Raw genomic sequence first — 14293 nt, forward strand, 5'->3', positions numbered from 1 at the left:
TCCAATTAAACAGTAATACTTGCTTTTGATCAAAAAGTCAATTGCCCCAACTTATATATCAGTATATTTTCCTTTCAAATCTATTTTTTTAAAGTAATAATCAACAGGATATCCTAAGACTAGAGAGTATTTGATAGTATTGCCTGTATTTGGGACATTAATTAAGCTTAGTTCATAGTAATTTATAGAACCTTTATTCATTACCTGAGTTAGAAGAACCACAAGGTTAAAAACTATAAAAGAGGAGCACTACATTTTTAAACAATTAACAGAATTTAATAACTTTCCTAAAATTCTTCAAATTAAGTTAGTTCTATAACTGTAGATAGAATTCTATAAGAAACAAACCTATAAAACAATGCTTTAATCACTGTGGTCCTACTGTTATTAAGGTCTCGAAGAATACACTGGGCTATAGATAGTAGGCAAAATATATGAAGGGCAAAATATGAACAGAAAACAAATTAGGGAGAGAGTTTTTCTTTCTTCACTGAGAAAGAATTATACCAAAAGCGTTCTTATAAAAGAAATGAATTTAATGTATACTAACAATAAACCTGTTAGCTAACCTGTTAGACTGGGCTCAATTAATGCTTTCTGAATTTGCATATAATAATTTTTTTCCACATTGAGTAAAGGCAAAAAACCTATATTCATAAAATACCACAGGAGATAGATTTCTTCTTAAAAGGAATTTTTTTTTTCAGAAAAAAATAAAACATGATGAGAAATTAGTAATTAAATGACGAGAAATTAATAATTTAAACAAATGCAGTTCTCACCCGGTCTTCCTTTTTAGGCAACTGATCCTTGATTAGAGTCTTGGTACGCCTAAGAAACCATCCAGACATCTTCTTTGCAAGCCTTTGCATGGCCTTTCGGCCAGTGGCTAGCTCTCTTTTTGTTGCTGTGTGTCTCTGACCATGTTCTACTGGGTCAGAAAACTGCTTCTTGAAGTGGATCCTACTACCTAAAAGTCCTGGCACAGCCCTTTATAAAGACAATTTAAAAAATAGGACAGCTTTATTAAATTATCTAAAAAGAAACACATTGACTTCTTTTTGCTCCTAAGAAATATACTAAGTCACTTGTTCATGAATAATAACAATAACAAAATGCAAGAAAAGAGAATGTTTTTCTTTATGACAGTTTCAGTAAATAACTATAAGATGACAGAATTGGTAAATAAGTTCAGATATTTACTTCCGGGACCAAGAGTAATATCTAAAGATAGGTATTCATGGGACTCTCTACTCTGTATACTGTGTTTGGGACAAACATGTCTATAAACAGGTTTTTGTTTTTTTTTTAAGAAACTATTAATTAGCAAACAAGGTAACATTAAGTTAAAGAAATACTAAAAATTTTCCAAAACAGAAAAATTGCTTTTACTCACCAGTCCATAACACACCACAGTTCTTTCATGTTGTTCTGAAGAATGGTTCCAGTGAGGCCAATGCGGACATTACATTTCAAAGCTTTCATAACTTCTGTTATTCTAGCCTTTGGATTCTTGATTCTATGAGCTTCATCCACAATGACAGCTGACCATTCCAAACTGCAAAGTGAGAAAAGAAAGGGGGGGGGGGATGTTGAGAAAACTTCTCTTTCTTACTCTGTATAATTTTTAGAGAGCAGCTTTCTCTACAAAGCTTTAGAGTTTTTTCCCTATTTACACTTTGATGATTCAATAGGATTCTCAGTTAGTTAAATGGTCATGGGTTTGGACAACCCATAAAAATAAAATATGTAGGGAGATGAAAGGCACAGATTCTGTTTAATGATGGTGGAATGAAAAAACTCGTTTAAACATCACTGAAATGACAAAAAAGGGATTTTTAAAAAGAATAAACTAGCGAAATATAAAAGCAAAACTTGTAATGTCAAATCTGAATGAAAAATGTCAATAAACTTATGATTTTAAAAAGTTATATAACATAGCTCTGTCTGCTAAAAAGGTTTAGAATCAATTGTTGCCTCAGTAGCAATGAGCACCCATAGTAGTCAGTCCACTAAAACAAAACAAAACAAAACAAAACAAAACAAAACAACAGAACCCCATGGAGAAATGATTGATTTCAGACATGCACCAGGGGAAGAAACAGTGAAGAGCCAGAAAACACAGATGTATCCATAGACAAATGAGGTCATGTCCAAAGGACACAAAAGCCAAACTAATTGGAAAATTTGAGCATCATTAAGAATAATGATTATAACTGAATATAAAACACTGAATAAATAAAAACCCCCAAATTCTATGAAAAAAAATTTGGATCCTTACCTCACACCATAAACAAAAATGAACTCAAAACACATCATAGACCTAAATATAAGAGCCAAAACTATAAAACTTATAAAACATAGGGAAAAAAATCCTGTGATTCTGGGTTAGGCATAAATTTCTTAGATATGACACCAATAAAAATTTTGATAAGTTGGACTTTATTAAAGTTAAAAACTTCTCTTCCAAAGAAACCATAGGAAAATGAAAGACATACTACAGACTGGGAGAAAATATTTGCAAATCATAATCTGGTAAAGAGCTTACGTAGAGAATATATAAAGAATTATTACAACTCAACACAAGCTAAAACAATCTAATTTAAAAGATGGGCAAAATATTTAATAGACATTAAACCAAAGAAGATACACGAAGGACAAATAAGTACATAAAAGATTCTCAACATCTTTAGTCATTAAAAAATACAAATTAAAACCACAAGATACTACTACAAACCCATCTGAATGGCTATAATTAAAAAAAGATTGATAATATCAAGTGTTGACAAGGATGTGGGGGAAAAGAATCCTTATATACTGTTTTTGGGAAAGTGAAGTTACTTTTATTTTTGCTTTTTGCTTTTGTGTGTGTGTGTGCAGCTACTTTTCTAAAACAATCTGGCAGTTTCTTAAAAAATTAAATTTCTCATAACACCCAGCAATTCTATTCCTAAGTATGTCAAAAAAAAAGAAGAAGAAAAGTTACACCCACACAATGACTTGTACATAAATGTTCACAGCAGCATTATTCATGACAGCCAAAAACTGGAAACAACCCAAATGTCCAATCACTGATGAATGGATAAACAAAATGAGGTATATAGATATCACAGTACTGTTCAGCAATAAAAAGCAACAAATTATTGAAACATGCTACAACATGATGGACCTCAAAATCATGATGTTAAGTGAAGGAAAGCAAATACAAAAGACTACGTAGTGAACGATTCTATTTACATCAAATTTCCAGAAAAGGCAAATCTATAGAGACAGAAAGCAGAATGCATTGCTTGAAACTGGAGATGGGACCACAGATTGACTTGAAGCAAAAAACTTTTTGAGGTGATAGACATATTCTAAAACTGGATTGTGGTGATAATGACAACTTTATAAATTTACTAAAAATCATTCTATACTTAGCATGGGTATATTCTATCATAGAACCAAATCTATTTCACTAATCCATTAATCCATAGTGACACTCAAAAAAGGGGGAGATGGGAGGAAAATTTTGCTATCATTGTAGATGACCATTACACCAAAATCTTAGTCTGAAAGTTGGCCAAAGAATCAAGCATTTGCCCTGCTTTTTTAGTTGATATTATAGTTAATTCCTAATTAAAGGAGAATGCCAGTTAATAAGTGCAGAAGAAATGATAAATTCAGGAAAACATTATTTTGCAAAACCCAATAAAATAACTGATTCAGGCAAGAATAATTTTTGTATGCTAATACCACTAAGCAAAAGGACTGAAGGATCAGAATACTCAAATAGTGGCAAAGTATCATCCACAAATTACTTCTAATTGTAAAGGGAGAAACATAACTTTATAATCTCTGATGATGACTTCTTTAGCCTGTAGGACAAACTTGGCATCATTAATAGTGAAACAACCTGACATTAGTATCTCCTGAAGTAACGTAATATGAAGCCCACGGAATCACTTATGAAGTATTCTTATCAAAAATATTTAACCTGGGGCGCCTGGGTGGCACAGCGGTTAAGCGTCTGCCTTCGGCTCAGGGCGTGATCCCGGCATTCTGGGATCGAGCCCCACATCAGGCTCCTCTGCTATGAGCCTGCTTCTTCCTCTCCCACTCCCCCTGCTTGTGTTCCCTCTCTTGCTGGCTGTCTCTCTCTCTGTCGAATAAATAAATAAAATCTTTAAAAATATATATATATATATTTAACCTGAATCTAAGTCTTTAGACCAAAATCAGCTTGTAGAAATACAGATGTTAAAGGAATACATAATTCCATGAGAAAGTAAACAGACAAATCTAATATTTGAGACATCCTAAAAGACAACATGCCTGATTCCCTCAAAATATTATATAACAAAAAAGTGAAGTTGAAGGAATGTCCCAGATTTGAAGAGACTAAACAGACCTAATCAACAAATCTATCATTTGAACATTTATTGAATCCTGCTTTGCAAATGTTGGATATTAACAATATTTTGAAGAAAAGTAAGGAAATTTTAATTGCTGTTAATTTTCTTAGGTGTAACAATGATAATGTGGTACAAGAAAAAATATAATTAGTTTTAGGAAATCTGTGCTAAAATATTTAGAGATAACACTGTCATGTTATATACAACTTACTGAAATGACTCAATACCACCACTGTACATAGACACATGTATTAAAATATTTTTGCCAACATTTGAATATACACACACACACAAAACTGGTGAATATAGGTGGTAAGTATATAGATGTTCATATACTGTTACTTCAATTTTTCTACAGGTTTGATAATTTCTTAATATAAAGTTGAAAAGAACAAAAGAACAAAGAGAAAGAGGAAAAAACAACCATAAAATTTTAGAGGCTGGGAAGAAAATGAACAAGATGACTTACAAAAACAGAGAAAGCAGTAGCCTATGCCAGTAGTAGAGAAAGCCAAGAAGCAATCTGAGTCATATTATTGAGGTCTTTAAAAACTAGGAATTGGTGGTACCAGATGCCTCTGGAAATTGGAGTTATGCAAATGTTCAAGTCTAAGAAGCAACTGGATCTCCTAGATAGTAGTTCCTACTCCATAAAATAGTCCAGCCAGGTCACCCTAAAGTAAGAAAAAGAAAGGCAAAATCCTCATTTTCCTTAAGAAGAAATCAGCGGGTGTGCTGAAAATTAAAAAAAAAAAAATTAAAAAAAAACGTTGAAGCATAAAAATGTTCTTTAGAGATATGGAGGTAAAACTAGGAAGATAAGTAAAACAATTGAAGGTGATTGTGTCTGAAGAACAGGTATTAGAGGTGGCAAGAAGGAGTGAATTGCAGTTTTTCATATTTGGCTCTTTAAATAATATACACATATAACTTTGATAAAAATAAAAAAGAAGCAAAACATATAATAATAATAACAAAAAGAGATACACCTCACTCATATAGTGTGTTCACTGTGGATTATCTATGATCAATGTCCAATCCCGTTCTATCACAGAGTGCTATTCTCAGAAAAATTACTTAATATTTGAGCATAGCATAATATACAAACTTGTTGTATCACTGTTATACACCTGAAACTAATATAACATGTGTGTCAACTATACTTCAATAAAAAAATAAAATACCAGATTGCAGCAACTCTAAAATAGAATTACTTAATATTTACTCAGATGAAATCTATATTATTTTGAACATTTGTGAAAATAAAGCCATTTGAACAAATAACGGAAAGCTATATATAACAAATACTGTAACCAATTTAATTTTTCAATTTTACATAGAAATCTGACTCATAGCTACAAAATTCCACTTCAGAATTCTTATTTAATATTTGTAACTGTCGCAGAAAATAACTACTTAACAAACATTTATTCAGCAAGTATGATGTGCTAGAAGTGTAATAAGCACTGAAATACAGAAATTATCCTACACCGAAGTCCTCACAGTCTAAAGGGGTAGACAATTAAAAATTAAAATATGATTGATGCTATGATGAATGAATATCTTATTACATTTATGTAAATGCAGAACATCTTTTGAGGTTATATAATACATTAAATTAAATTCCAAGTTCTGGAGTTAGTTGGTCAAAGTTTAAATTTCATGTCTATCAATGACTTAGCTGTTGTAGGCTTTGGTGAGTTACTTAACTTCTCCATAACTCAGATTATTACTACTATCTTTCCGATAGCATCCATGAAACAAGAGCAGGCTACTATTAGCTTCTAAGGTAAAATCAAATCCTAGAGCTGACAAAAATGGAAATCCATCTTACTAATAATTATATTAAATATAAATGGACTAAATACTCCAAATAAAAGGCAGGTTATCAGAATGGATGAAAAAGCAAGATCTATCATTAACCACAAAGGCTCACTTTAAATATAAAGAACCAATATATTCAAATAGAAAGATAGAAAATGATAAACATGAAATAAGTATAAGAAGACTGCATTGTCTATATTGATATCAGATAAAACTTCAAGATATAAAAAGGAACATTTTTAATATAAAAGGATTAATTCATAAGAAAAAAATACTAATCTTAAATGTGTGTGTACCCAATAAGAGCTTCAAAATATATGAACTAAAAGATGACAGAACTGAAAGGAATTTAAAAATATATGAAGATTACAACATTTTTCTGTCAGAAATTATAAAACAACAGAAATTTAGTAAAGACAGAGAACACTTAAGAATAACTCCCTAACCAACTTGACTTTATTCATATTTATAGAACACAGTTGTTAGATCAACTGTAGAATAAATATTTTTCATGTATACATAGTTCAGAAAAATGCAAATTATACAACAAACTACCACCACAGACACACTAAAATATCTAAAAACGAAAAGACTGACAATGCCAAATGTTGATGAATATATGAAGCAACTGAAGTCCCATATATTGCTAGTTGGAATAGAAAGGTACAACCACTCAGGAAAATGGTTTGGCAGTTTCTTCTAAAATTAAACCTACACTTACATAACCCAACAATTCCCCCCCAAGAAATGCAAATGTGTCTACCCAAGATAAATGAAAATGTATGCTTAAAAAAAGGCTTCAAAAATAATATTCTTTAGAGTTTTACTTATACTAACCAAAAACTGGAAAACTCAAATATAAGTATCTATCCTCAAATTAATGGGTAACAAAATGTGGTATATTCGTAAAATGCAATACACCTCAGCATTAAAAAAGAATGACCGCAGAACATGCATGAATCTCAAAAATACTATGATGAGCAAAAATATTATGATGTGCCAGACACAACAGTTCTAGAGACTAGAAATCCAAGACCAAGGTGTTGGCAGGTTTGGTTTCTTCTGAGGCCTCTCTCCTTGGCTGATAGATGGCTGCGTTCTTGCTGTGTCCCCATGTATCCTTCCCTCAGTGCACTCAAGTTCCTGGTATCTCTTTGTCTTCTAAGCCCCCCAAGACAGACTGGACTAGGCCACCTTAATGGCCTCATTTTAACTTAATTGCTTAAGAAAATTATCTCCAAATACAGTTACATTCTGAGGTCCTTGGGGTTGGATTTGTACATACAACTTTGGAGGGGACACAATTTAGCTCACAATAAGTCTCCTAATTGGTCTTTCTCCATTTAGTTTGGTTTTCCTCTGCACACACAACAGATAGGTGCAAATCTGACCATTTTTATCATATTAGTAATCCACTGCAAACATTTCTAGGGCACTTTACTACTCTAAGAATAAAGACCTCTAATCCTCCAGACAGCTTTCAATATCTTTTATAATCTGTTCCTTGCTTACCACACTGTTGTTGTCTCCCAACCACTTCCCTCTTACACGTATGCTGCAGCCATGAGATACAGAAAGCATCAGAACTGCTTTCATTTATTCAAAAGTGGGCCATGATGTGGGTTGAAGGCCTCTGCAAAAGCTCTTTGCTCCCTCTTCCTGCATTACTCGTGCATTCTTCAACTCTTACTCATCCTTCAATTATTACTCAGCTCATAGGTTATCTTTTCTGGGAAGCTCCCTGACAACTCTCCTCACTCTGCTGCAGAGTTAGGTTCCTTATGTGCTCCCACAACATCCTCTGTTACATAACATAACACTCACATGGCTTTATAGTTATGTCTCTAGATGCCCCATTAAAATCTTAAAATACAGGCAGGCATAAGCCAGTTCATTTCTTTTGGGTACTTATAGCCCTGGAACACTGATTCTCAATATGTATATGTATTTTTTGCCACTCAACATTCGCAGCAAATTCCTATAATTAAAATCATTCATGAAAATTGCTGTCTGAGTCTAGAGGTGCCATACACGTAAAATTTAGGACAGTATTACCCTTCTTTAACATGCATTGTTTGGAGATGGAATAAAGGAAAAAGAATGGACTGTATAAAACCTGATGCAGGTTGTTTTGTTTTGTTTTGTTTTGTTTTGTTTTGTTTTGTTTTGTTTTGTTTTGTTCTGAGATGGGAAGGGGGAGAGAAGGAGAGAAAGAATCTTAACCAGGCTCCACGCCCAGCACAGAGCCTGACATGGGGCTCAATCCCACAACCCTGAGATCATGCCCTGAGCCAAAATCAAGAGTGGGATGCTTAATTGACTGAACCACCCAGGCACCCTTCAGGTTCTTCCGTTTTAGAAAATAAATTATTATAAACTATTTCGGTAATTCTGAAATGAAATGAAATTATGCTAAGGAATATTTAGGACTTTTTTAAAAATCACAATATAAAGGGATAAGTACAATGGATGTAAACAGAATATTAATGCAATCATTTCCATTATTCCCATTACCTGTTAAGTTCCTCCAGACATAAACGTAGCGTTTCATAGGTTGTTAGAGCAATTTCACATTTCCTCTGCTTTACACGAATCAGTTCATTGTCTTTTTTGTTACCATGTAAAACAGTGACTCTGAAATATCCCCAGGTGTCCAATTCATCCCTCCAGTTGTAGAGGACAGAAAGAGGAGCAACTATTAAAAACATCTAAAAGAAGATGAAAAACAAAATTATATTTTTTTTAAAAATGAGAAAAAGTGAAATCTGGAATATCAATAGTCCTTTTCTTTAATTTTTGACACTGCAATTAATAAGAATAAATACAACTTAGTGACTGGATATATGTGGATATAAATGGCTGTCAAAAAATATTTTGTTTTTATTAGGATAAAACAGATATCTAACTTTGCCCAAAGAAAGAACTGCTTTTTATTTCCCCCCCCAAAAAGGAGCTGAGAGGTAAGAGAGAAACAATTCTCCAAAACAGAGAAAAGAGTTTAATCAGGACCCGAATAATAACTTCAAGAGCCAAGTGGATAATATAAATATGTAAAGCAGGACAGGTTTTTTTTCTTGAAATATATGGTTTTCTGAAGCTCTCTTTCCTTTGTACTCCCCTAGTCCAATTCCTCTTTCCTTCTCTTAGATACTGTCAGCTGAAGACCTGGAAAATTCATTAAAAAACTGAAGCAATTTGAAGAAAACCTCTACCTCTTTTCTCATTAGATCAATAACCTACCTATATTTATTTTCATACATTCTGGCCTCCTACACATTACCATGGATGAACTAACCATTTTCTTATCTAAAGACAAGCCTAAACTTATACAGTGGCTGCCATCACTTCTTGTCAACGTAAAGTCAGTGCTGGAGAAACTGCCCCAAATCTCCCCTATGTAACTAACTTTCCCTTTTTAATAAACCATATCCATCCACAAGCTAGTAAGTTCTAATATTTCCCAGGGTTAAAAAACAAAACAATACCCAAAATCCCCTTCCTTAACCCTACATCTATCTTTAGCTATCCCCCATTACTTTATTGCCTTTCTAGCAGTGATACTCAGGCGTTATCAATACTTATTGCTTTTACTTACTTTCCTCCTGTTCTCTCTTGAATATGACTTCTGTCCTAACCCCTCCAACCAAAGCAGTCCTTATCAAGATTAACAACATATCTGTTTAGTCTTGAATGAATGTTGGGGTTCCACTAATCTTCCCTCTAAATTAACCCCAAATCCTGTTGTCATCACCCATTTTAATTTTTTAATGTTTTTATTCCACACTGTTATCACTACTTCTAAGCTATTATATTTAATAATGTTACAAGTTTCTGCCCTAAAGTTTTATATTTGTCCTACTTGATAAAGATGAACCAATTAAACATACTGAAAATTTCAGTTTAGCAAAAAATTAAATAGCATAATACTAGTCTAAATCTTGCTCTCTCTTCTGTGAAATATTTCAGGTAGGCCATTTGTTAGCTGTAAGAAGTCAAACCTGACTGTTTTGGAAACAGAAAGAAGAAAAAAAACCCAGAAGATTAACCTACTCAATGTAAGAGTTCCTTTTTCCACTCATCATCAAATGCACATAAATACTTTCCTGTCATACTTGATTCATCTCAAATACTTTTGCCTTTGGTTTGGAGTTTATCCTATGAATTCCATTATTGCCCTACCTTCAAATACAAAATTTGGGATCCAAGTACTTAGTCCAAGTATAGTCTCCCCCTCCCCTATTTTTGTATATTACAAGACAAAAACGATGGGTCCAAACTCTATTGCACACTTTGAGCAGTTTTCCACTTCAGGTATCATTCATCAAGGTTGGCAATGAATCTAAAGATTCCTAGAATCAGCCCTAAGATTCAAAAAGTTTTAAAATTAAGACATTTCTTAATTATTGGTCTTTGAAATTGCAAAAGGTAAATAAAATGGTTCAGTAACTTGTTTTAATACTAAAAGAGGTCAGAGAACTGAATTATGCCATTTACAAAGTCCAGAGAAAGTATATAAGAAGAAGAATGTAAAGTATTTACTATCATGCTGTGAATATTTCATTTAATAAGCCTTACTTAAGCAAAAGATGCCAAAACAATAAAATGAAAGCAGTGTCCAGTTGCTAAATCACTGTACACAAAGCAACTCCATTTGTTATTCTGAAGTGAAGAAACAATTTTGTAAAACTAGATCTAAAATATAAACAAAATTAAAATTTGCTCACTTAAATATTACTAAAATCAACAGAGGCCACATTTAATCGTTCAACTAGAGAATACTAAATTACTTTTATCTCTTTCAACAAATCTATCTCAATTATTGAAAGGCATACTTTTAAAGTTTGATTCTTTATGCACTATGGCCTTAGAAAAATAATTGACGTGGACTGTGACAAAATATCCAAAGATGTTTTTCATGTGCAATGATTTTCGTAGAAGTGTTATAGTATTCACAATAATTACCATATCATTATTGAGCACTTGCTGTATGCCAAGGGCTGTGCAAAGTAGTTGACAAATATTAATTCAAGGAATTTACATAGAAATGCTATCAAGTAGAAATATTTAGCATTTCGTTTCTAGAGGATGAGATGAGATGAGAAACTAAGGTGTAGAGATGTTAAATAACACACCCAAGGTCATACTGCTATTAGGTGTCAAAATAAGTATTTGAACCCATGTCTGTCTAATGCCAAAACTTGTAACTACCATTATATATCACATTGGTACTACAATTTAGAAAGTCCATGACTGTGAGACATATGGCTCTCATTTACCACTGTATTTCCAGACCTTTGTATAGCATTTAAAAAACAAAGGTGTTCAAGTGATAAATAAAATAATAAATGCAACCATGCTTGTCACTGCCAGGTTAGGAACAGCAATGTATATTCAGAAAACAACAACAGACAAATAGGGCCAAAGCAAAGGTCCTGAAAGGATGTGAGAAATTAAAGTGAAAAACAGCATGTACCTTTATGTAGAGAGAAATTACAGACCACAAAATTGAAATTTTTGCTATATAACTCAAAGTTCTAAAAACTATTCCCTGTAATTACCTCTATAATGTTAATTCTTTCAAAAATGCCAAACCTAATTAATTTAACACTATTATGTATAATTGATAACTTTTCCCTTTGGAATGTTGTGGCTATTTAATATATGGGAATTTAAGTTTAGAATCCATTCTAGTCATGGATTTACCTAAATCTTTTTTTAGAAAAGCAGCATAAGAATTACACCAAAACCAGACATTCTTCAAAAACAGAAAATTATAGGGGCACCTGGGTGGCTCAGTTGTTAAGCGTCTGCCTTTGGCTCAGGTCACGATCCCAGGGTCCTGGGATCGAGCCCCACATCAGGGAGCCTGCTTCTCCCTCTCCCACTCCCCCTGCTTGTGTTCCTTCTCTCGCTGTGTCTCTTTCTGTCAATAAATAAATTTTTTTTAAAAAAATAGAAAAGTATAAAACAATATCACTTAAATTAATGGGCAGCAAACCAATAAATATCAAATCTTTCAATTAAACAAGAAAAGTAAATAAGGGAAGAAAATGGAAATGACAAGTAAAAGTATAAGTATCTGTAGAAATATAAGTAAAAGAATAAAATGAACAGTAAATCAATTAATGTTTTTAAAGATTTATTTACGAGAGAGAGAGAGAGAGAGAGCGAGCAAGCACATGCACACGAGTTGGGGGAGAGGCAAAGGAGAGAACTCAAGCAGACTCCCCACTGAGCACGAAGCCCGACTTAGGGCTTGATCTCATGACCCATGAGATCATGACCTGAGCCAAAATCATGAATTAGACACGTAACCAACTGAGCCACCCAAGTGCCCAAACAGTAAATCAATTATTAAGAACAGTAAAAAAATAAAGTAAGTGGAATTTATCAAATATATGTTACACCTTAAATGATACATTAGAGCAGTTGGACTTAATAGGTATATACAGAATATTCGATCCCAAAGCAGCAGAATATACATTCTTCTCAAGCGCACCTGTAACATTTTCTGGTATAGACCATATATGTGAGGACACAAAACAAGTCTTAATAAATTTAAAAAGACTAAAATCATATCAAGCATCTTTCAAGCACAACGGTATGAAACTAGAAAACAATTACAAAAGAAAACTCAAGAATTCACAAATATGTAGAGATTAATCAACATGCTACTCGTGATAAAAACCCTCAACAAGGTAGGTTTAGAGGACATATACCTCAACATAATAAAAGCTATATATTAAAATCCCACAGCTAACATCAACCTCAATGGGGAAAAACTGAGAGCTTTTCCTCTATGATCAGGAAAAGACACGGATGTTCACTTTTCAACAGTTATTTAACATAGTACTGGAAGTCCTAGCCACAGCAAACAGACAACAAAAAGAAATAAAAGGCATCCAAATTGGTAATGAAGAAGTAAAACTTTCACTATTTGCAGATGACGTGATACTACATATAAGAAACCTTAAAGATGCTGCCCAAAAAACTGCTAAACTAATTCATTAAAGTCACAGGATACAAAATCAACATAGAAATCCTTTGAATTTCTATGCACCAATAATGAAGCAGCACAAAGAGAAATTAAGGAATCAATCCCATTTACAACTGCACCAAAAACAGTAAGATACCTAGGAATAAACCTAACCAAAGAGATTAAGGACCTCTACTCTGAAAACGATAAAACACTGTTGAAAGAAACTGAAGATGACACAAAGAAATGGAAAAACATTCCATGCTCAAGGATAGAAGAACAAATATTTTTAAAATGTCTATACTACCCAAAGCAATCTAGACATTTAACACAATCCCTTATCAAAATACCAACAGAATGTTTGACAGAGCTACAACAAAATCCTAGAATTTGTATGGAATCACAAAAGACCCTGAATAATCAAAGCAACCTTAAAAAAGGAAGAGCAAAGCTGGAGGCATCACAATTCCAGACTTCAAGTTATATTACAAAGCTGTAGTGATCAAGACGGTATGGTACTGGCACAAAAATAGACACACAGATCAATAGGACAGAGTAGAAAACCCAGAAACAAATCCACAAGTATATGGTCAACTAATCTTCAACAAAGCCGGAAAAAATATCCAATGGGAAAAAGACAGTCTCTTCAATAAATAGTGTTCAGAAAACTGAGCAGCAACATGCAAAAGGATGAAACTGTACTACTTTCTTACATCATACACAAAAATAAATTCAAAATGGATTAAAGATCTAAATGTGAGACTTGAAACCATAATAAACCTAGAGGAGAACACAGTCACTTCTTTGACACTGGCCTCAGCAACTTTTTTCTAGATATATCTCCAAAGGCAAGGGAAACAAAAGCAAAAATAAACTATTGGGACTTTATCAAAATAAAAATCTTCTGCACAGTGAAGGAAGCAATCAACAAAACTAAAAGGCAACCTATGGAATGGGAGAATATATCTGCAAATGACATCTGATAAAGAGTTGGTATCCAAAATAAGGAACTTACAAAACTCAACGCCCAAAAAACAAATAATCCAATTAAAAAGTGGGCAGAACACATGAATAGACATTTTTTCCAAAGAAGACATAC

The 14293-nt window shown here is 33.0% G+C and overlaps 1 protein-coding gene across 3 annotated transcripts in view; it reads right to left on the bottom strand.

The window, feature by feature from the left end:
* The window catches only part of ERCC6L2 (ERCC excision repair 6 like 2), a 130910-nt gene that overhangs the window by 83502 nt on the left and 33115 nt on the right, over positions 1 to 14293 (bottom strand). For all 3 annotated transcript variants that reach the window (XM_040620146.1, XM_040620147.1, XM_008711803.2), the window contains exons 4-6: positions 8733 to 8926; positions 1397 to 1558; positions 783 to 990 (exon numbers count right to left, since the gene is read on the bottom strand). In XM_040620146.1, the coding sequence (XP_040476080.1) occupies positions 783 to 990; positions 1397 to 1558; positions 8733 to 8926 (564 nt within the window). The remainder of the gene's footprint in view (positions 1 to 782; positions 991 to 1396; positions 1559 to 8732; positions 8927 to 14293) is intronic.

The sequence above is a fragment of the Ursus maritimus genome, unplaced genomic scaffold, assembly GCF_017311325.1.
Source record: "Ursus maritimus isolate PB19 unplaced genomic scaffold, ASM1731132v1 scaffold_34, whole genome shotgun sequence".
Classification (NCBI taxonomy): Eukaryota; Metazoa; Chordata; class Mammalia; order Carnivora; family Ursidae; genus Ursus; species Ursus maritimus.